Source organism: Perca flavescens, chromosome 3 (genome assembly GCF_004354835.1).
Source record: "Perca flavescens isolate YP-PL-M2 chromosome 3, PFLA_1.0, whole genome shotgun sequence".
NCBI lineage: Eukaryota > Metazoa > Chordata > Actinopteri > Perciformes > Percidae > Perca > Perca flavescens.
Genome location: NC_041333.1, coordinates 32,336,893 through 32,355,458, shown reverse-complemented (window position 1 = coordinate 32,355,458; position 18,566 = coordinate 32,336,893). Strand labels below are relative to the sequence as shown.

The following is an 18,566-nucleotide window of genomic DNA, read 5'->3' as shown; positions in this document are numbered from 1 at the left end:
TGATTTAGAGGCAGTGGCCTTAATGTAATGAAAGAAAGCCCAAGAACACACATACACACACATACCTACATTTGGGTGCTAATCCTGTGAGCTTACATCTCCATTAACACTAACCCTGCACCACAAACCTACTCCGCCAGCTAGCTAGCACTCTGTGTTTCCCTGAGGATATCAGAGACACTCTCTCTCTCTCTCTCGCTCTCTGACACACATACAGACACATACAGCCTTAAGGGATGTCAGTGTGGGTTCACAGCAGAGTCATAGAAGTATGTGGGAAAGTGAAAGTCTATTAAAAGTGTGTTTCTGTAAGTAATCTATATAACGTGTGAACGTTGTCATTGCACTTGAGTATGAATTAATGAATGTACTCTGCAATAACACCATGCTGGAATATACATAGAACTGAACTGATGTACTGAATTTACACTGAACTTTCAATGATGATGGAGGTTCCCCCTAACCACAGCTGCAAAAAAAACAGGCTGAATTGTATTTAATGTGTTCAGATCCAGCCTAGTCTCCAACATATTACATTAATCTACAACTAATTTAAAGTAGCAAATACACTTGGTAAAAACGTAATGCCACTCAGATTATTATTTTCATCATGCAATACCTTCCGCAAAAATGCACCTTTTTATATTTTAAATAGTGAATCATTTACTTCCATGTTTGCTTGCTACCAGTCTTCTTTTTCATTACCTTTGTATGTGCATTGCTTAGTTTGTGGCCGCATCCCATCAATCAGCTAGAATAGCGTGAAACCAACACGGGGATGTAAATTGCGACACTCACTTGCATGCATGTGCGCCCTTGTACAATACCAAAAACAGAAACCCCCTCATAAAAACATTGCTCCATATCACTAGTGGTCAAAAGCTCCACATGGTACTAGGGGTGTCCCCGACTAAGGATTTACACATTCAAATCAGAATTGACGAATCTTTCTATAGTCGACTGATAGTCGAATCATCTGTGTGTGTGTGTGTGTGTGTGTGTGTGTGTGTGTGTGTGTGTGTGTGTGTGTGTGTGTGTGTGTGTGTGTGTGTGTGTGTGTGTGTGTGTGTGTGTGAATGGGTTGGGAGGGGCACGACACTAGTCAGCAGGAGGGTAACATGTAAACCGCAGGCGCGTATGGACGCGTATTTCGCATCCGCCGCATGCATAACCGTCTTAATTTTAGGAACTGTGTATCCTGGCTCAAGTGTGCGCATTCATTCTTTATAACCTTCACCGTCCACAACATTCACTGGCCTCATTGTGAAGCGAAATAAACTCTGCAATTTTGTCCGGGATTTCTCTTTTCCTTTTCTCGGGCAACGGCGGTCTCAAATCTAGCTTTCTTTGAGTTAGTTTTGGCGCAGCTCCGGTACTACTACTACTACTACTACTACTACTACTAGATGAACTGCTGTCGTCAGTCTGATACTGTGGGTGGATCTAGAAAAAAGACTAACATATTTTAAGTCCCAACATATGATATTGCTATTCGTAAATTAAAAGCGCCATTATATATGAAAAAGTTAAATGTCTTTATTGGTAATAAACTTACCCGTTTTAAGTGGAAAGCCATGTTTGTTGTTGACGAGTGGTAGGACATGAGCTGTTGGCACAACTTGCATTTTACTTTTTTTGGATCTTTTACCATTTGAAAGTGCATCCACACTTTAGATTTACTTTTTCCAGACATTGTTAAGTAACGTTAATCTCCTCGTCTGATGCTCCTCGTCTGTCGCGGATCAGGGAAAGTGAAACTTAAATCTTTCACAGGGGTGGTTGGATTTACACACACACACACGTAAAAAATATTTATTGAACTTTTCTTTCTTTCTTTTCACGTTTTTTTTTACAGCATTATCATAATTAAAGGCTGTATATAACTTAATATAAGCGTACAAAACCCGTAGTTCTGTGTGAAATTAGACATTGAGCACCCCCATATTGCCAAAATGGTATGATCCTCGTTTCATAATAACACCCGCGAAGATCCGACTGGGAGATTGGTGGTCGAATCAGGCTCCGCATATCGATGCATCGAATCTTCGACTATTCGGGGTCACCCCTACATGGTACCTTTAACCTAGTGGTAACGTTTTGTCATGCACACTTCAGAAGCTGAATGAAATTTATGATTGATGATATAAATATGTTTTGTAGGAGACAGGCTGTCTCAGACAACGCTGATGAATGTAGATGAACCCTCGATCAAAAATGTCCTTTGACTACTTGCCTTTCCTTGTGAAAACTAACTGACTGTCATCAAATAGCAAATCACAGATGGTTCCGGTACCTCTCATTAAAATGCAACCCAATGTAACACCAACATTAACTACTCTTCAAAATGACTGTAGTGACTAAGTCCTATACTTAGCCGCTACTGGTTGCTAATTGCGATTATCGTTTCTAACGTGTACTCAGACAAAACGATATCCAGTCCTTTCCAGTAGTTTGCATTTTGTGTCGTTTATTTTTGCATCAATACAGGAGCTTAAATTACTAGGGCTGTGCTCGATTGAAGAAATTCTTAGTCGACTAAAACTCATTCAATTGTATCGACTAATCGATTAGTTGATTTAATCGACAGATCTGTAAATCTGAGTTTCTCCGCAAAGGTTCATGCAAAAGCACCACTTTAATTCTTGTGTTTACCAGAGATGTGCTCGTACGAAATAAGTCATTCAGAATGAAAAAAGCATAAAACGCGACTAATCGACTAAAGAAATCTAAGTTGACTAAGACCAAAACGACCGATTAGTCGACTAATCAACTAAGAGGGAGCAGCCCTATAAATTACCCAAGCCAGTCTAGGTCTTGATAACACAAGGCAATATCATGCCCCCTGTGGCTTGGAAGAAAACAACTCATATGGCTCCTACAATTACCATGGAGATGAATTGACATCTCTCTGGTGGAGTCTTAACAAAACCTGAACATTATATAAGCTTTACAAATACAGAATCTTTTGCAAAGCTGTTTATCACATTAGATTTTAGAGGTGTGCCTAATAACTCAGTGCAGTTCCCACCTGAACTCCCACCTGATTTACGATCTGTTTGTTAGTAACAGCCTGTTCTTGTTTTCTCAGTGCCGGCCTTCCCAGTAACATGAGTACACATTCTTACTCTCTCTCTCTCACACACACACACACACACACACACACACACACACACACACACACACACACACACACACGCACCATTACATATTTTACAGCACCCATAATAAAGGAATTAGTTCAATCAGCCCCCTTGCACTAAAGCCTAATTGAATTAGCATTAACCAGGCATTAGCATCTTAACTGCACAGGTAACCCAGAAACAGTGGCATGAGGACTTAGAACATTATTCCTTCACGTGTGTGTGTGTGTGTGTGTGTGTGTGTGTGTGTGTGTGTGTGTGTGTGTGTGTGTGTGTGTGTGTGTGTGTGTGTGTGTGTGTGTGTGTGTGAATGGGTAACCGCTTTATGTAAAAAAGCTAGGTCAAGGTGTTGGTCTACCAGGAGCCTCAAGAAATAGCTTCAAGGCTCAATGGGCCTCATGCAAGAACATTTTTGTGTTCTTATCCTAAATCTCTCTTGAGCAGTTTTCACATATGAATTCCGGAAATGTCCGAGGAATCAGGCCCCCACTAGGTTGGAGTTTTCTCACATGTCGGATGCTTTCTCACTTACTGGAAATACCCCGTTTGGTTTAGGTGAAGGGTGGCGCTGGGTAGAGCGTGCAGCAGGACAGGACATGACGCAGATTACACTGGTCACAGAGCCGTTCGTAATTTGGTCATAAACAACCAAGTCTCTTGCCATTCCTTGAATTTGTCTGACGATTTTGGCTTTTAGTTTTCTGCAGTTTTTATTGGAACGGTTTTCTACTGAAGAAAAAGTTCAGTGAATCATCATAATGAATGGCCACAGTATTACAGTAAAGCACTGATGCTAGTGTTTGAGAGGCGATTGTGATGTGTGTTCATATCCAACTGTGGCACCCTAAGCCCCTGTTGTAAGGGTATACACACACACACACACACACACACATCATCCCGCCGCAGTGTGATTAAATCTTTAAGGAAAGTAGCACTGGCTGAAGGGATAAGTAGGGCCAGTATGTGGGGACGAACAGCTGGGTGGAGAGTGGCTTTTAATCCTGCTGGGTTTTAACATGATGGAGAGAAAAACAGCAATCCATGGCGTGTGTTTTGAATCCTGTTCCTGCCAACGTCACATTTTCAAAGATATAAAGAGAGAAATTAAAAAGAATAAAAAAAAGTCAGTGAACACATTTGGAAGGGCAAGGACATATACCTGGAGTAAAAGTATTGAAAAAGTATTCTAAATATTATTCTAAAAATAAGGCCTCAATGTTATTGTCCTTTTGTAGGATTCAGTAAATATCGTAACGTCATAAATAAATGTTTTGTGTGTGTGTGTGTGTGTGACTTTACAGTTTACTCCGTTTGGTGGGACTTGGATGGTATACATAAGAACAGGTTTTAATTAGGTCAGTGTTTTGCTTTACGCTCTTGACCGTGGAGTGTGCGCGAGCTCTGACCCGAGTCTGGCGTGAGTCATGAAAGTCAGGAAAAAAAACAAAACGTCTTGTACCGTGCTACTATCAAGCTAACTGTTCAGTTTGAACAAAAACTGAACATTACAATCTTCATGAAGGTGGGATTTTTTGCAGGCCGGTTGTATTAGACTTCATTATTTTTAGCCAGATCAGGATTTTACATTAGGACGGGGTTTCTCCAGAGCCAGTATGGGAAAGACAAATGATTACAGTAACCAATAACTCTTTTAATGTACTGAGGGCATGTGTAAGATAATATAAGAAAAAAGAAAAAACATTTTATCCTGTTACAAATGAAAGAAATCATGTAAAAAGTATCCTTCTTTTACTATTTATTTTCAGACTGTATGATCCTAGGTACAGGAAAGCATTTGGGAGCATTATTTATGTCAACAAATTCAACTCCAATCAGAACTAAACTATTAAACTTAAATAACTTCGGCTTTTTTTATACCACAATGTCTTGCTCTTCTCCAGGAAAGACTGATCATAAATTTAAATTATTTTCCATAATAAAACCATTAACCCCTCTATCAGCAAACGGTAGTTTCGGTCTTAAACTATCAGTATCGGCCTTCAAATAATCATATTGGTCAAAGCCTGGTCTGATAAACATAAAGCTCTTCCTAACCTTCTGCCAAGCTCTTATCATCCAGAAAAGCCACCGCTGTCAAAACCTTTGATCTGCCTAGCTCACCGGCTATCAGGGAGCAGACTACTGTGCGTGTGTGTTTCTGTGTGTGTGTGTGTGTGTGTGTGTGTGTGTGTGTGTGTGTGTGTACATACCCTGAGGCCTGGCCAATCTCAGTCCTGCCGCAGGCCGGTGACAGGTGCTAATGCTGGGGCGAGAGCCTGCACGGGGCTCCATGCTCCCTACTGTGATAACACTGAGCAACCTCCAAAAGCATACAAACACACACACTCACTCTCACACACACAGTGGCTTAGCTTCCTGATAACTTTGCTGCACTTCAGAAGCAGCCGTGTGTGTGTTGGATTGATTTTTCAAAGGATTCCCCTTTAGTGCCAGCAGGCCCTCCATCAAAGCTGGCCATGAGAGCTTGTTAGGTGTGTGTGTGTGTGTGTGTGTGTGTGTGTGTGTGTGTGTGTGTGTGTGTGTGTGTGTGTGTGTGTGTGTGTGTGTGTGTGTGTGTGTGTGTGTGTGTGTGTGTGTGTGTGTGTGTGTGTGTGTGTGTGTGTGTGTGTGTGTGTGTGTGTGTTTAAAACAACAGTCCTGTGCCTTTGAGGTGATATGTTATTATGTCCTGCACAATAGTTGATTTAATGTTGGATGATTGGGATGTGTGTTTATATGTGTGTTTTTGTAAAGGCTGAATTGAATTTTGTAGCTCTAAAGGTCCATCTGGACAGCACAGCTTAGGGTTACTGAGTGAAGTGTGGCTCTTTGCTTATGAACATACAATGCGCTGAAACCTCCAGCTGACAATTTGGCAGAGGTTTTGCATTCCTATATATTTTAAAATGTCATTATATCGACCTTTTCAAAGCTACCCACACAAGTCTTAGTTAGTGGGTGGACTTGTAGAATGGTAGGATTTTTAAGCACATTCCAATCAGGCTCTCATGCCATTCATTGCAATAACGTGATTTCAATCACTTGCTACAGTATAAATGATTATGAATGAAACATTCATACATTTTTTCTCTGATGTTTTAGGAGGCTTTCACACCTGCCTCATTCACTTCAGTTGAATCACAATAGAATTTGTTTTCCCCGTTGGTGCGGTTCATTTGGGCAGGTGTGAATGCGGCAATCACACCCCGATGCGCACCAACAGCGGACCAAACAAGGTACGCTTTCAAACGAACTCTGGAGCGGTTTGTTTGTGAAGTGAATGTGATCTGACCTCGAACAGACCCAACTGCTGGAAGAACTGCGCATTTTTGGACTAAACCAGTTGCCGTAGTCAGCTGCGCTGTGCTATGATGAAGGGCTACATTCAACCTGTGCAGTTGTCTCTCCAGAGTAGGACTTGCAAAAGCGACGTTTTGTCTCCTGGCTTTTTCTCCTCTCTTTGCTTTTTTCCCTGGCGGTTCCGTTGGAATTTTCCCACGTTAAAGGTGCTTTAGGTAGGCTTGTGAAGATCCAGGACTTATTCCAGGACTCATTCTTCACTGCAATTCGCCTATGTATGCTAACTCATAAGACAAACATCACGCATTAAAAGCTAATTGTTAATGCTAGTTAAACTTACCCGTCGTTTTGTTTGCCTGTTGCGCTCTGCTGATCTATCTTCTTCCATCATATTAATTAGGATCGTATTACGCTGGAGCCTTCATCTTCTGTGTTCAACCCTAGTCTTTAAATGCCTCCGTTCGAACCCCGTTATGAGGATCCCGGCAAGGCACAACAGGATTCATTCCGATGGCCTCCTCAATGCTGGTTTGTTGTTGTATGTGGCGCTAAAGTCAAGTGACAACGCTATAAAGACTGTTGCCGCGCTTGTGTCACTCCCTTACCCCTCCTACCATTTCCTATGGCCAATTGGCCAGTACGAATGCAAATGGATTTTGGGGGAGAGTAGTTAGTAGAACTGTTTAGAAGTGGACTGTTCCTATAACTACATTCAACTACTTGGTCGGAAAGAGGCTATTGACACGCTGGCCCTTATTGGTGCATCTGAACAGGAGGCGGTGGATTTTTGCAAATTGCACTAGAGGCTGTAGGTGGTGCCAGAGGAGCCGGATTTTATTTTTAAATGACCTGCTTCATGTAGTTCTACTCAAACATAGGGTCAGTTTCAGCAAATATGACAGAAAGTTGGTTTTATAAATCTTACCTATTGCACCTTAAATTCTGACCAATCGAAGAGCAGTTTAGTAAATATGTTCAAAGACACATTTGGCCAATGTTTGACTTGTGTTGTTGCATTTCTTGCAGTCCTGCAGTTTGTTTCACCAATTCATCAACTGATTCGGACCAGAGCAAACAGTGTGGTGTGAAAAGAAACCGAAACAGCTGAAAAATGCTACAATGTATAATTCTTTGCCTTTGATCCGGACCAAATAAACCGAACTACGGAAGTGAAAGCACCTTTAGTCTAGCCATAAACTGAATACTTTAACCTATTCGTCTTGTGTAGTTACCAGTCACCTTCAATCTACTGTATGTCCATCCGTGTATTCTGTATTTCCAGCATGCACACAGAGATAAAGACACAGTCACATGGATGCTGGTCTTTCCAGGAAAAGAGGATCTCTTGAGTCCTCTTTTGTACTTTTTCCTTTGAAGTCATCCTGTCTGCTTTCTCACTGGGGTTTTGCTGATACCCACAAGACCACTAGAGAAACATTCCTGTGTGTGTGTGTGTGTGTGTGTGTGTGTGTGTGTGTGTGTGTGTGTGTGTGTGTGTGTGTGTGTGTGTGTGTGTGTGTGTGTGTGTGTGTCCACTTGTCTGAGAGAGAGAGAGAGAGAGAGAGAGAGAGAGAAAGTTTACATGAGGTAAGAATATAACGTGTCCTTTCAAGTTTTTTCACCAAGTTTAAAAAATGCTTTTAGCATTTATCATTTGGGCCAAGCACTTGATAACTTGTTGATGAGGCAATTAATGTCATGTTAGGGAAGTTGAGTCATATGAGTCATGTCATTCAGATTCTACATGATCTCCTAGGAGACCTTTCAAGGTTCTTCTAGATTTATTGTACTATACTGTGATTATTCGGACTTTGTGCAATAAAGCTCTGCCACAAATTTAAGAATGTTATGTCTGGAGGTTGGCAAGTATCAACCATAAGTATTCATCATTGACCATGATTATTGATGTGGCTTTTCATCTATAAATGCCTTACATTTGAGAATTTGGCTGTTGGACATTTTAAACAAAATTCCTTAAGGAATAATGACCCACTGACCCCTGTGGTGGGTTAATGGCACAGACCCAGTCTACTCACAAAATGCACGACTTCCCTGATACCGAATCTCACTCCAAACTAAATTGAAAAGGTGGCCGCCCTAAATATGTCCCAGTTCCATTTCTCTACTGGATTCAGTGACTGGTTCTCCCACCAAAGAACAGTTATTGTCAAAAAGATCTTATGAAGATTGTGTGCTTGTTTGACTCAGTCATTTTCTGTGCTACGCTGTCTGTCACATATTTATCTGCATGGTATCAAGAAGAGAGATGCTGATATGCAGAATTGAACTGATGATGATGATGATGATGATGATGAGCAGAAATTAAAGCCATGAGGTCAAGTGTTTGTATCGTTGTTTTTTTGGGTGCTGAGTCACAGGAGCATTTTATTTACATCACCTCTAAATTATCCCTTTCAGCCTTTATCACCTCTTAGTGCTGGCAGGCTCAGTGACCAATTCAAATGAGCACACTAATAGAATAAACCAGTTGTTTTAGTGTCTGCATGCCTGTCTGCCTGCCTGCCTGGCTTGTCACACACAAACACACACACACACACACACACACACAGAAAGAGAAACAGGTTGCAGACTCTCTGGCTCCAAAGCACAAGATCTCTCTGATTGCAGAAATTACAGCAGACAGAAAGGAGAAAAGATTAAGGCGAAGTGTAGGTCTGTGTGGATTTGATTTGACAGGCATGAAGATTGTGTTGTGCATACAAGTTGTTTGTTGTGTGTGTGTGTGTGTGTGTGCGTGTGTGTGTGTGTGTGTGTGTGTGTGTCTTTATCTCAAAATAAAGAAGTAACTATATCTGTCGGACAAATGTAGTGGAATAGAAGTAAATAAAGTTGCAAAAAATGAAAATACTTAAGTAAAGTACAAGTATTTGAACTTAAGTACATTACTTCAGCAAATGTACTTAGCTCTACCACTGGTTTAACCCAAAGTTATTCTGATTGCATCGCTCAATTCATATCATGCACCCAAGGTGGCAATCATAGAATCAGAATGAGTCGGTCCAAATTTCTGGATCGACCCCAATACCGATTCTGTGAATCATCTTATTATTTGACAGTTAGTACAACTGCAAATGTTGCTGGACCCCTTAATCTATTGGGGATCAAAAGAGTCTTAACCCTGTGTTTGGTTTTTGCATGCAGGTCCGTTTGACGGGCGTGGTGTGACCCTGCTGGAAGTATGTGGTAGCTGGCCGGAGAGTTTTGGCGTGCCACGGCACAACGTTGGCTCGGCAGACGCTAGCGACGAAGGCCTCCGGGAGAGACTGGCCGATGCCATGTCTGAGTCCCCCTCCAGGGATATAGTAGGATCTGCTACAGGTCAGTACATAATGAACAACACACAAACACTTCACATGAACATATGTTAAGTCCACTTCCATAAAACTTGTATTTTCCTATTTGATATTGCCACAGTGACGTTGCTCCTCTTCAGGTTATTCCAATCTAGATTAATCCAAATCTTTTACGGTGTGGTTATTGAAAATCAGAGAAAGTGAGCTAAATGCCACTAAGGTGGTACAAGAAGAGAAGATTCCTTTTTTGTTAAAATAATCATACTGATCTAAAAATGCCGTTCAGTCTGAAGCAACAAATGCAACAAAAAATAAGATAAAGCAGCTGGAGTTTTACCCGTTTTTGCACATTGTTCTTGATACATTTTCAGTCTGTAAATCCATAAAAATGTCCCCACTGAGTGTACCTCAACTATTTTGGCATATTCTTATTTCTAAGGATGTTTGTGAAACAGAAATCAGACTTGAATGAATGAAGAGCCGTAGAAATTACTGTGAGTAAGAAAAAGCTGTAAATCTTTAAGGAACGTCCAGAAGATGTGGCTTAACATACGTACTGTTCCTGGGTAAGGTAAGGTTCCTGGGTCTGGTGGACCCACCACATTATTAGGCTTTTAAATCAATACAGCCATAACAATCTATGTAAAAATACCTAATAGATGTTTAATTTAGCTCACTTACCAATGATATATACGTTCATATTTGCCATTTACCCCTGTGAGATCACATTTATGATCATATGATCATTTTCGTTTTTTGTGAGAAAATAAGGAAATTCAGTTATTAAAAAAAATTGAAACAAGATTTTTGGTCATTATTGGTGCTTATTTCTTAGAACTTAATTAGAGCAGGTGAAAGTGCTTGAAATGTAACAATTTTGTAACTTTGTGTGGGAATAGCAGGTGCAGAAAGACAACATAGTTTCATAGCACCTACATTTAAATACACTCGGGTCCAGTACACCCGAACACCTCATGTGTAATAGTTATGTGTAGGGGGGGTGTACCATGTGCAGTTATTGAAAATATATATTATTTTTTATGTTCTTCACAGAAAATGAGCCAACGCCAATGAGTTTGAGTTAGAATAAATAATAAATAGCATCATTCTTCTTTTAGCAAACATTGAAAATGGGTCCCACAGACCCGAACACCACACAAGGGTTAAAGCAAAAATATTTTCTTAACAAGATCTAATAGTAAAATCACCATTCTCAGGTGCATAAAGCATCACCTGAGAATGGTGATTTTACCATTAGATCTTGTAGCAGTGTGAATACTTTCAAACACAAAAAAACACACTGGTGATCTGGGTCACTGTTTTTGTTCTTCCAATAATTCCTTATTCAGTAGAAAGGACCACACCATCAAGCAGATACGTTTGAAGAATGTATTAACGAACGATAATTGGTGTGCAAAGCGTGACGTTGCTTGTAGTTTGTTTGTTTGCTGACTGCCTTGTGGGGAAGCTTCGGTAGGGAATCCGCTGTAGCACCCGGGCATGACAGACACAGTTAGGAGCCTATGGAGAGGAGGAAGGAAAGATTTATAGGGTATTTATAAGAATGCCGGAAGAAGCGCAGTTGACGTGTGGCCCTGCTCCTGAAATTCTGCTCGGTAGCTTCAATAAATCCCATTATAAATGTGTCCAGTGCAGGCAGCTAGTGTCTTCTTAGGTAGCCTGACTTCCTCAGTGTGGCATTACCCAGTATACAGTGCTGCCAGGTCTTGGTCCAACGATGGATTAGCTCACCACTACTAGGATGTTCTGGTGGTGTGTGTGTGTGTGCTAGGTTTTGGCATTTCTGCACATGCCTTTCTTTACTTTGAGGCTTCCTGCCTTTGTGTGTGTGTGCGTCCGTCCTTGTGTGTATGTGTGTGTGTGCAGCAGACATGCCGTTGGCCCTGACAGTCCAAATGGTTAACTCGTTTAGGAAGTGGCAGTGCTCTCTCTTTCTCGTTCCCCCCTCCTTAAGTGAACAAGAGTTCCTTTGATTTAAGTGTGTGTGTGTGTGTGTGTGTGTGTGTGTGTGTGTGTGTGTGTGTGTGTGTGTGTGTGTGTGTGTGTGTGTGTGTGTGTGTGTGTGTGTGTGTGTGTGTGTGAGGGGGGTTACTCAGCCACAAGGGTGTGGTGGGGAGGGTGTTGGGGTAGGGGGGTAGGGTCACAAGGCCCTAATGGATTTAGCATTGACTATCAACCCCCCCCATCCCCGGCCATATTCAGTCCAGTCCCTCTCTCTCTCTCTTTCTCTCTTTTTCTCTCTCTTTCTCTCTCTCCGTTAGGACTTAACCTCATTTGTAGCCTCTCTCCCTCTCTCTCTCTCTTTTACTGCTGCCCCCACCCCTACCCTCTCTGTGTTTCTTCATTAGATTACATTTGAGAGACTCCCAGACACTAGTAGTCAGTCGCCTCTTGTTCTTGTCCCCCCCCCATCGCATCACATCCCCCCACAAAATTCATTACTGATCACATTACATCAAAATACAGCCATGACACACATACACACACACACACACACTCTTTCCTGCGCTTTGAGCTGTGCTGAAGACATCATCCACAGGGAATTTGATGGACTTGTTGGTTTCTCCATCCATTCATACAGGCAGAGAGGCTTCAGTCTGTAGGCTAATCTAATAGTGCCGCACTTCTGCACTGCAACATAGGAAATGTCCCTGAGTCTGCTGTATAGAGGAGAGTGCCATAGATTGTCAGGAGTTGGGATTTTATGGGGAAAAAAAGGACCGGCTTGGGTCAGCATTGTCCCTTTCGGTTACAGTATGAAGGATGGGTACAGTTTGTTTGATGACATGTTTATTAAAGAACTATTAATTGTTCTAAAAGAAGAGCTTAAAGGGTTGCATCACCTCAATAAAAAAAAAAAAAAAAAACCTGCATTTTCTCACTTACCTTTAGTGGTATCCAGCCATGGAGATATCGTAGTTTAGATTTTTCTTTGCCCAGATCTAAATATATCCCATCTCTCTGTCAACACTTCACTGGGCCCACTTTCTGTTAAAGAAATGGTCCCTATAAACACTGTTGTTTTCTGTGTATGTCACAGATTAATGACAGTCACGGTGACACTTATCCTGGACAGAAAGTTGCTTTTGTCTTTTTCTATGTCATATCCCAATGCTGTTGGCACCACAAATAAAATGCCATTCACCTGCTTTGGAGTGGAGGCCGGAAGTCTCAGAGACATATATCTAAAATCCGGGACAAATAAAACAAAACTTCTGCATAGCTAGATCCCACTAGGGGTATGTTTTTTTTTTTTTTTTTAATTTGGATGAACTGACCTGAGCTGAACCTTGACATATAGTACTTCTAACGAGACATTTCGGTCGGATTCTACAGGAATATACATGACCGTTATCCCAGGTTTCAGTGTCTCATGGTGGTCTGAATGCTGTTTTAGAGAGTTAGAGTAAAATTGTAAACCAAAATCTTTAAATTAAAGAAATCCTAAACAGTTCATGTGAAAACTGCTTATTAAAAGAACCAAATCACTTATAATAATATTACCACATAAGTTAAGATAACATAAAATATTCCTGATTGATGCCACACAGGGACATTAAAGTGTCATAGCAGCAGAAGTAAGAACAGATGCATAGATGATTTGGATTGAATACATTATGGACATCTATATAAAGTCAAACATGATAAAAACTAAAGAAAAGCTACTAAACACCAACATACTGTAAAAGGTGACCATAAAGTGTATTGAGAGAAAGATAGTCACAAATAAATCAACTGACAGCAAGGGAAACTGAATGTAACATAAAAAGAAAATGATGAATAGATATATTTAAAAAAAGCCGGATTGAATTGAATGATTGACTTTTTTGTGTTAATTATGGGTATAGATATGTTTATGTGAATGTAAAATAAAAAATAATAAATCAAATTAAGTCCAAATCAGAGGAAAAGATATAGATGTGCCGTAAGGGCAGCAAATTGAGTCTGAGTCATACTCAGTCACACAGGGTGGACAGGGAACTTATCTATTGGCTGTCTACAGCCAAAAAAACACAGACAGAGTAAACTTTATTATCCCGCAAGGGGAAATTCATGTGGTCTTACACATCTCCTTAAAAGAAAAAGACACACGACACTTTAAAATATGGTCAGTACGCACAGTACAATATACAACACATAAACACTAAAACAATAAGCATTTCATAACCAACAATAAAAATAGTATCTAAAGTGCAATATTTACAGTGATGAAAGAGAAGTTAAAGTGCCAGAGAGTTGCTTTATTGTGCAAAGATGCAGTTAAGGTGCCAAACACCAGTTTCAGTCTTTCCTTGTGCAGTCTAATTGCTGTAGGCACAAATGATTGGCTGGATCTTGCAGTTCAGATTTTCTGCTGCAGAAATCTACCGTTTGACTGGCTACTGCTTCTGAATTTGAGATGGAGAGTATGAGCAGGATCATTGAGGATCTGGTCTGTGTTTTTTAGAATCAGCTCATTGAACAGCTGAGCTGCAGACACCTGGTTAGTCTTTATCCAAGACGTATCCGCCGGATGTCCTTCATTTCGGCCGGATGTCCGTCACCTTCCGCTTCCTTTGTGTTGGCATTCTAAATTCCGTTGGATTTCTGAGGACTATGGTTAACTGCTCCTCAGATCTCTGCAGGGTAAATCCAGACAGCTAGCTAGACTATCTGTCCAATCTGAGGTTTCTGTTGCACGGCTAAAAAAACTTTTGAATGCACTCGTTCCACCATACAAGTTCATTCCCTGAGGCTATTTTGCAGAGGCACCCTCTTCTGCAGCGCTGTGGAGGAAGGTCTGGCAATGCATGACTAACGCCTGGTCAACCCCAATGATCCTGCTGGCTGTCTTGATAATTCTCTGTAATTTCTTATGTTTTTGAACTCCCATGTTCTTAAAAGTGCAGATTAAGCCAAATGAGGGAACACTGCAGAACAGATTTATAAAACATTTGAAGAATGTGACTGTCATTAGTAAATTAATAAACTAAATTGATTCAGCTTTCTAAGAAAGAACATCCTCTGTTGTGGTTTCTTAAACTTATTCTGTGCACAAACAAAAAATCAGTTTATGATCAATTCAACTCCCAGATATGTATAGGTTGAGACCCACTCAACTAATTCACCATTGATCTTTGAGAGAGGAACTGTTATTTTATTTCTGCTAAAATCTATAACTATCTCTTTTGTTGTCCGTACGTTGACCTCAAGTCAACTGTCAACTTCCAGATTAAATCTGACCACACCAAAGTAAGACCTCCTATTCTAAAACATTACTAATGATAAAAGCCCTGTCCATCTTCACACCCCAGACCCGGATGAATAAATGAATAATGTGGTGCACCAGGCATTTCATTCATTTTTGTATTCATTGTGGTATTCCTACACTGGATTTACAAATAATGTTTTCTTGGCCCTGACTCTGAAGATCTGATTTCCTGTGGCTTTCTATTTGAACAAGGCAACAGTGGGCATGTCATGCCGGCCAGCATACAGTATGATCCACACATGATACGCTCCTCCCTGAGTTAAAGTGAGATTTTTTTGCCAGAGTTGTGACATTCAATTAATTATTTACAGTTTCTGTACGTGCGTGAGATGGGCAAAGGCAGATGGTATCTTGCTCAGTGTCTCCATTTGCTCCATGGAGCTGTGGCCCCAGTGCTTAGAAACACACAGAACAGTGAAGCTGCTAACATAGACCTTGAACCTGATTGCAAACACACACATGCATGCACACCCACCCACACCCACCCACTCTCTCTCACACACACACACACACACACACACTCTCTCTCTCTCTTACCTCACCTATACACACAATCCCCTCATCTATTTCTCTGTCATATGTTTCCACACAACTGTTGAGTGAATTCTCTGCAAACCTTTCAAACTTTTATATACAATCAGTTTCAACTGAGCCATTATTTATGCAATACCAATGCTATTTATCACAGCTTTATCATCTACAAAAACAATTTGTAGTATAATAATTTACAAAAATAGATTTGGCCAGAAAGACAGCAACAAACAACACATTTGTTTCCCTCTCTATGTGTCTACTCAGAGTATCTCGGAGGTGGAATGCTCACTGATGTAACAAATCACCATCTCTCTGACATTCTCCTTCAGCACACACACACACACACACACACACACACACACACACACACACACACACACACACACACACACACACACACACACACACACACACACACGCAGACACACGCAGACACACGGACACACTTGCTCACAGATTCACAGGGAAAACAAAGCCTCCAGTCAGGGTAATGGGGCTCTCACGCTAAGGCCGAGACCCAGCGTCGCCAGCTCGGAGGGCAGGTGACACTCACATAGAGAGATGGACGGAGGGAGAGAGAGAACAGAACATGAAGAAGAGGAGGGGAGAGATACTTAGAAAGTCACTGACGACTAAAACACACTGGGGCTGAAATTAGATTTGGCTCCAGTGATATAATGTTGCTAACTAGATTTGGCTTATTGGTGCCTGTCCAACATAAATTCCATTGAAGCCATATGGAGAGTGGGCTACTGCTCAACACGACTTGGTGTATCTCAGAACAGCTTAAGAACAATAGTGCTTTCTATATCCGTTTACTCACATCCTGTAATTTCACAATATACAATTTTTTTAATGGTAAGGTATTTTTATTTTGACTATGTCTTTACTGCGGAGTGCTTATAGTGGTGTCATATACTGTGCATTAGTTGAATTACTTTAATATTTAGCCACAGAAAACAGCTAATTGGAAATTTGTCTCTGATTTATGTTCTTAGCATATTCACTTTGTACCTATGACTTACAGGGCTGTCTACATTAGGCCAACATTTCATTAATATGGGCTCATATTTGAATTTTTTCTTTTTTTTTTTTTTTTTTCAGTAATAGAGTTAGAGCTACGGATGCATTGTCTGGCATAAATAAAAGCCATATGTAAATAAAGTGTTCTGTGGCAGTTCTATCTGTTTGGGTGAATGGAAAGAATATATACTGTACATATCAGTCTTTCATATACAAACAGCCAATTTTGGAATTTTGATCCCAGTATATGCTAAATGAATTTGGCAAATCAATATATCCAGGGTATTCCCAGGTGCTTTAATACTTTATTTCATTAGGCAAAAAGAAGATAAATGATAGTGATGTAACTTTATAGGCTGTTTTATGCTTTTTGTGGGTATATTACCTTGAACTACTGTGAAGTCTGTGTGTCCTGCATCACCCCCTGCCAAGACCTATCTGTATGCGAGGTAAATGGTCCGTCATCCCCACGTAGCTACTCCATCTGGGCGTGCAGTGTTTCTATTACTTTTGCAACTAGCAAAGAAAAAAACCTGGGACATTATTATTGAACACTGTTGCCGCTGAGTTTTTTAATGCTTTGAGCACCACAAATGAATTTTAAATCATTAGATGTAAGGGCAAAATGTCTGTATCCCGTGTAGTGCATCACAGTTGGTCATTCAATCAAGTAAGTTATTTTAATATATTGTGTGATTTTAAACTGGTGCCTTTAGGTCGGTCAATTAAATCCCATCTTTTCATTTTATTTACTATTAACAAAACTAAGCTGGTAAAGATGAAGTGTTTCAATCTGGACAGAATGCAAACTGGAAGTACAGTTTCTGAAGGGTTTCTTTTAGTTGCCTTAACACTATATTCATCCTGAACAGGGTTAGAAGTACAATATGCATCCCATTCACTTTAACAAAACAGAACTTAGTGGTTAGAAGAGAAAAGGTCTGGAGTGCTCGGAAGTTTAAACAAATAACAAAGGTGCTCTTTGCAAGGGAACACAGAAGTTCAAAAAAGAAGAAAGGTCCAAGGCACTCTTCTGGCAAAAAGTTGAAAAGCCTTTATTTAGATGTCTATTCCATGTTGAAATTAGTTGTACATCTTAAAATAGAGCTAAGTAACACCACACTCGTAGGAGCACAAACACCCTGGCTGTTTGTGCCTATGTGAGTGTGTTGTTACTCAGCTGTATTTTAACATGTACAAGTAATTTCAACATGAAATAGCCATCTAAATAAAGAAAGTAATAGTTCTTGAAATTGAATTTCCTTTTTCTTTCCATTCATTTGCTGTTTGAGGATGTTTGTAAACTTTGGTTCCTGCATGACTTTACTGTGTTAAATTTCAGGTAGCAATACAAATGTCTTAATAATTTAGATTCCATGTTTAGCAAGCCTATATCTATTCTGGTATTATTATGTCTCAGAAATGTATTCTTGTGCGTCTTGGAGTTTTACCGGGATTGTCCTGATATGAGCCGACAATCTATGACTCCCACTATCATCACAACTCCTAGAGTGAAACTGGATGATGGTTTAGGTTAAATGTCCTGTACCCGTGGTGCCAACAGTGCTTTGTTTGTTTTTCATGTAGCTGCACTGAGCAGTGTATGTGTTGGGTTTGGTTTGGTTGATTGATGAGTTAAGGGTGCTGGGGACCACCCACACCCACTGGGTCATAACCAGCTCCGTTTGTTGGATCCCAACTCAAAGAAACTGGGAGTAATAATTATAACAATAATAATAGAAATAATAGTAAGACTGTCTGAACAGCACAGAACTCTGCTGGCTCTCTCAACGCTCAACTTAAGACAAATATTTAGGGGAGCCTTATCAGCACCAAACGTTTGAGAGCATTTCTCTCTGTTTGTGTGCATATGTGCGTGTACAAGAGTGTGGATGCATGTGTTGATAGTATTAATTCCAGCAATTTATTATATATTTTTGTACAGTAAACGTGTGTGTCTGTGAAGCTTCAAGCATTCATACA

General features: G+C 40.4%; 1 protein-coding gene across 1 annotated transcript in view; it reads left to right on the top strand.

Annotated features, from left to right (window-relative positions):
• The window catches only part of bcas3 (BCAS3 microtubule associated cell migration factor), a 347,258-nt gene that overhangs the window by 305,910 nt on the left and 22,782 nt on the right, over positions 1 to 18,566 (top strand). Inside the window, exon 23 of the mRNA XM_028572947.1 lies at positions 9,603 to 9,779. Within this exon, the coding sequence (XP_028428748.1) occupies positions 9,603 to 9,779 (177 nt within the window). The remainder of the gene's footprint in view (positions 1 to 9,602; positions 9,780 to 18,566) is intronic.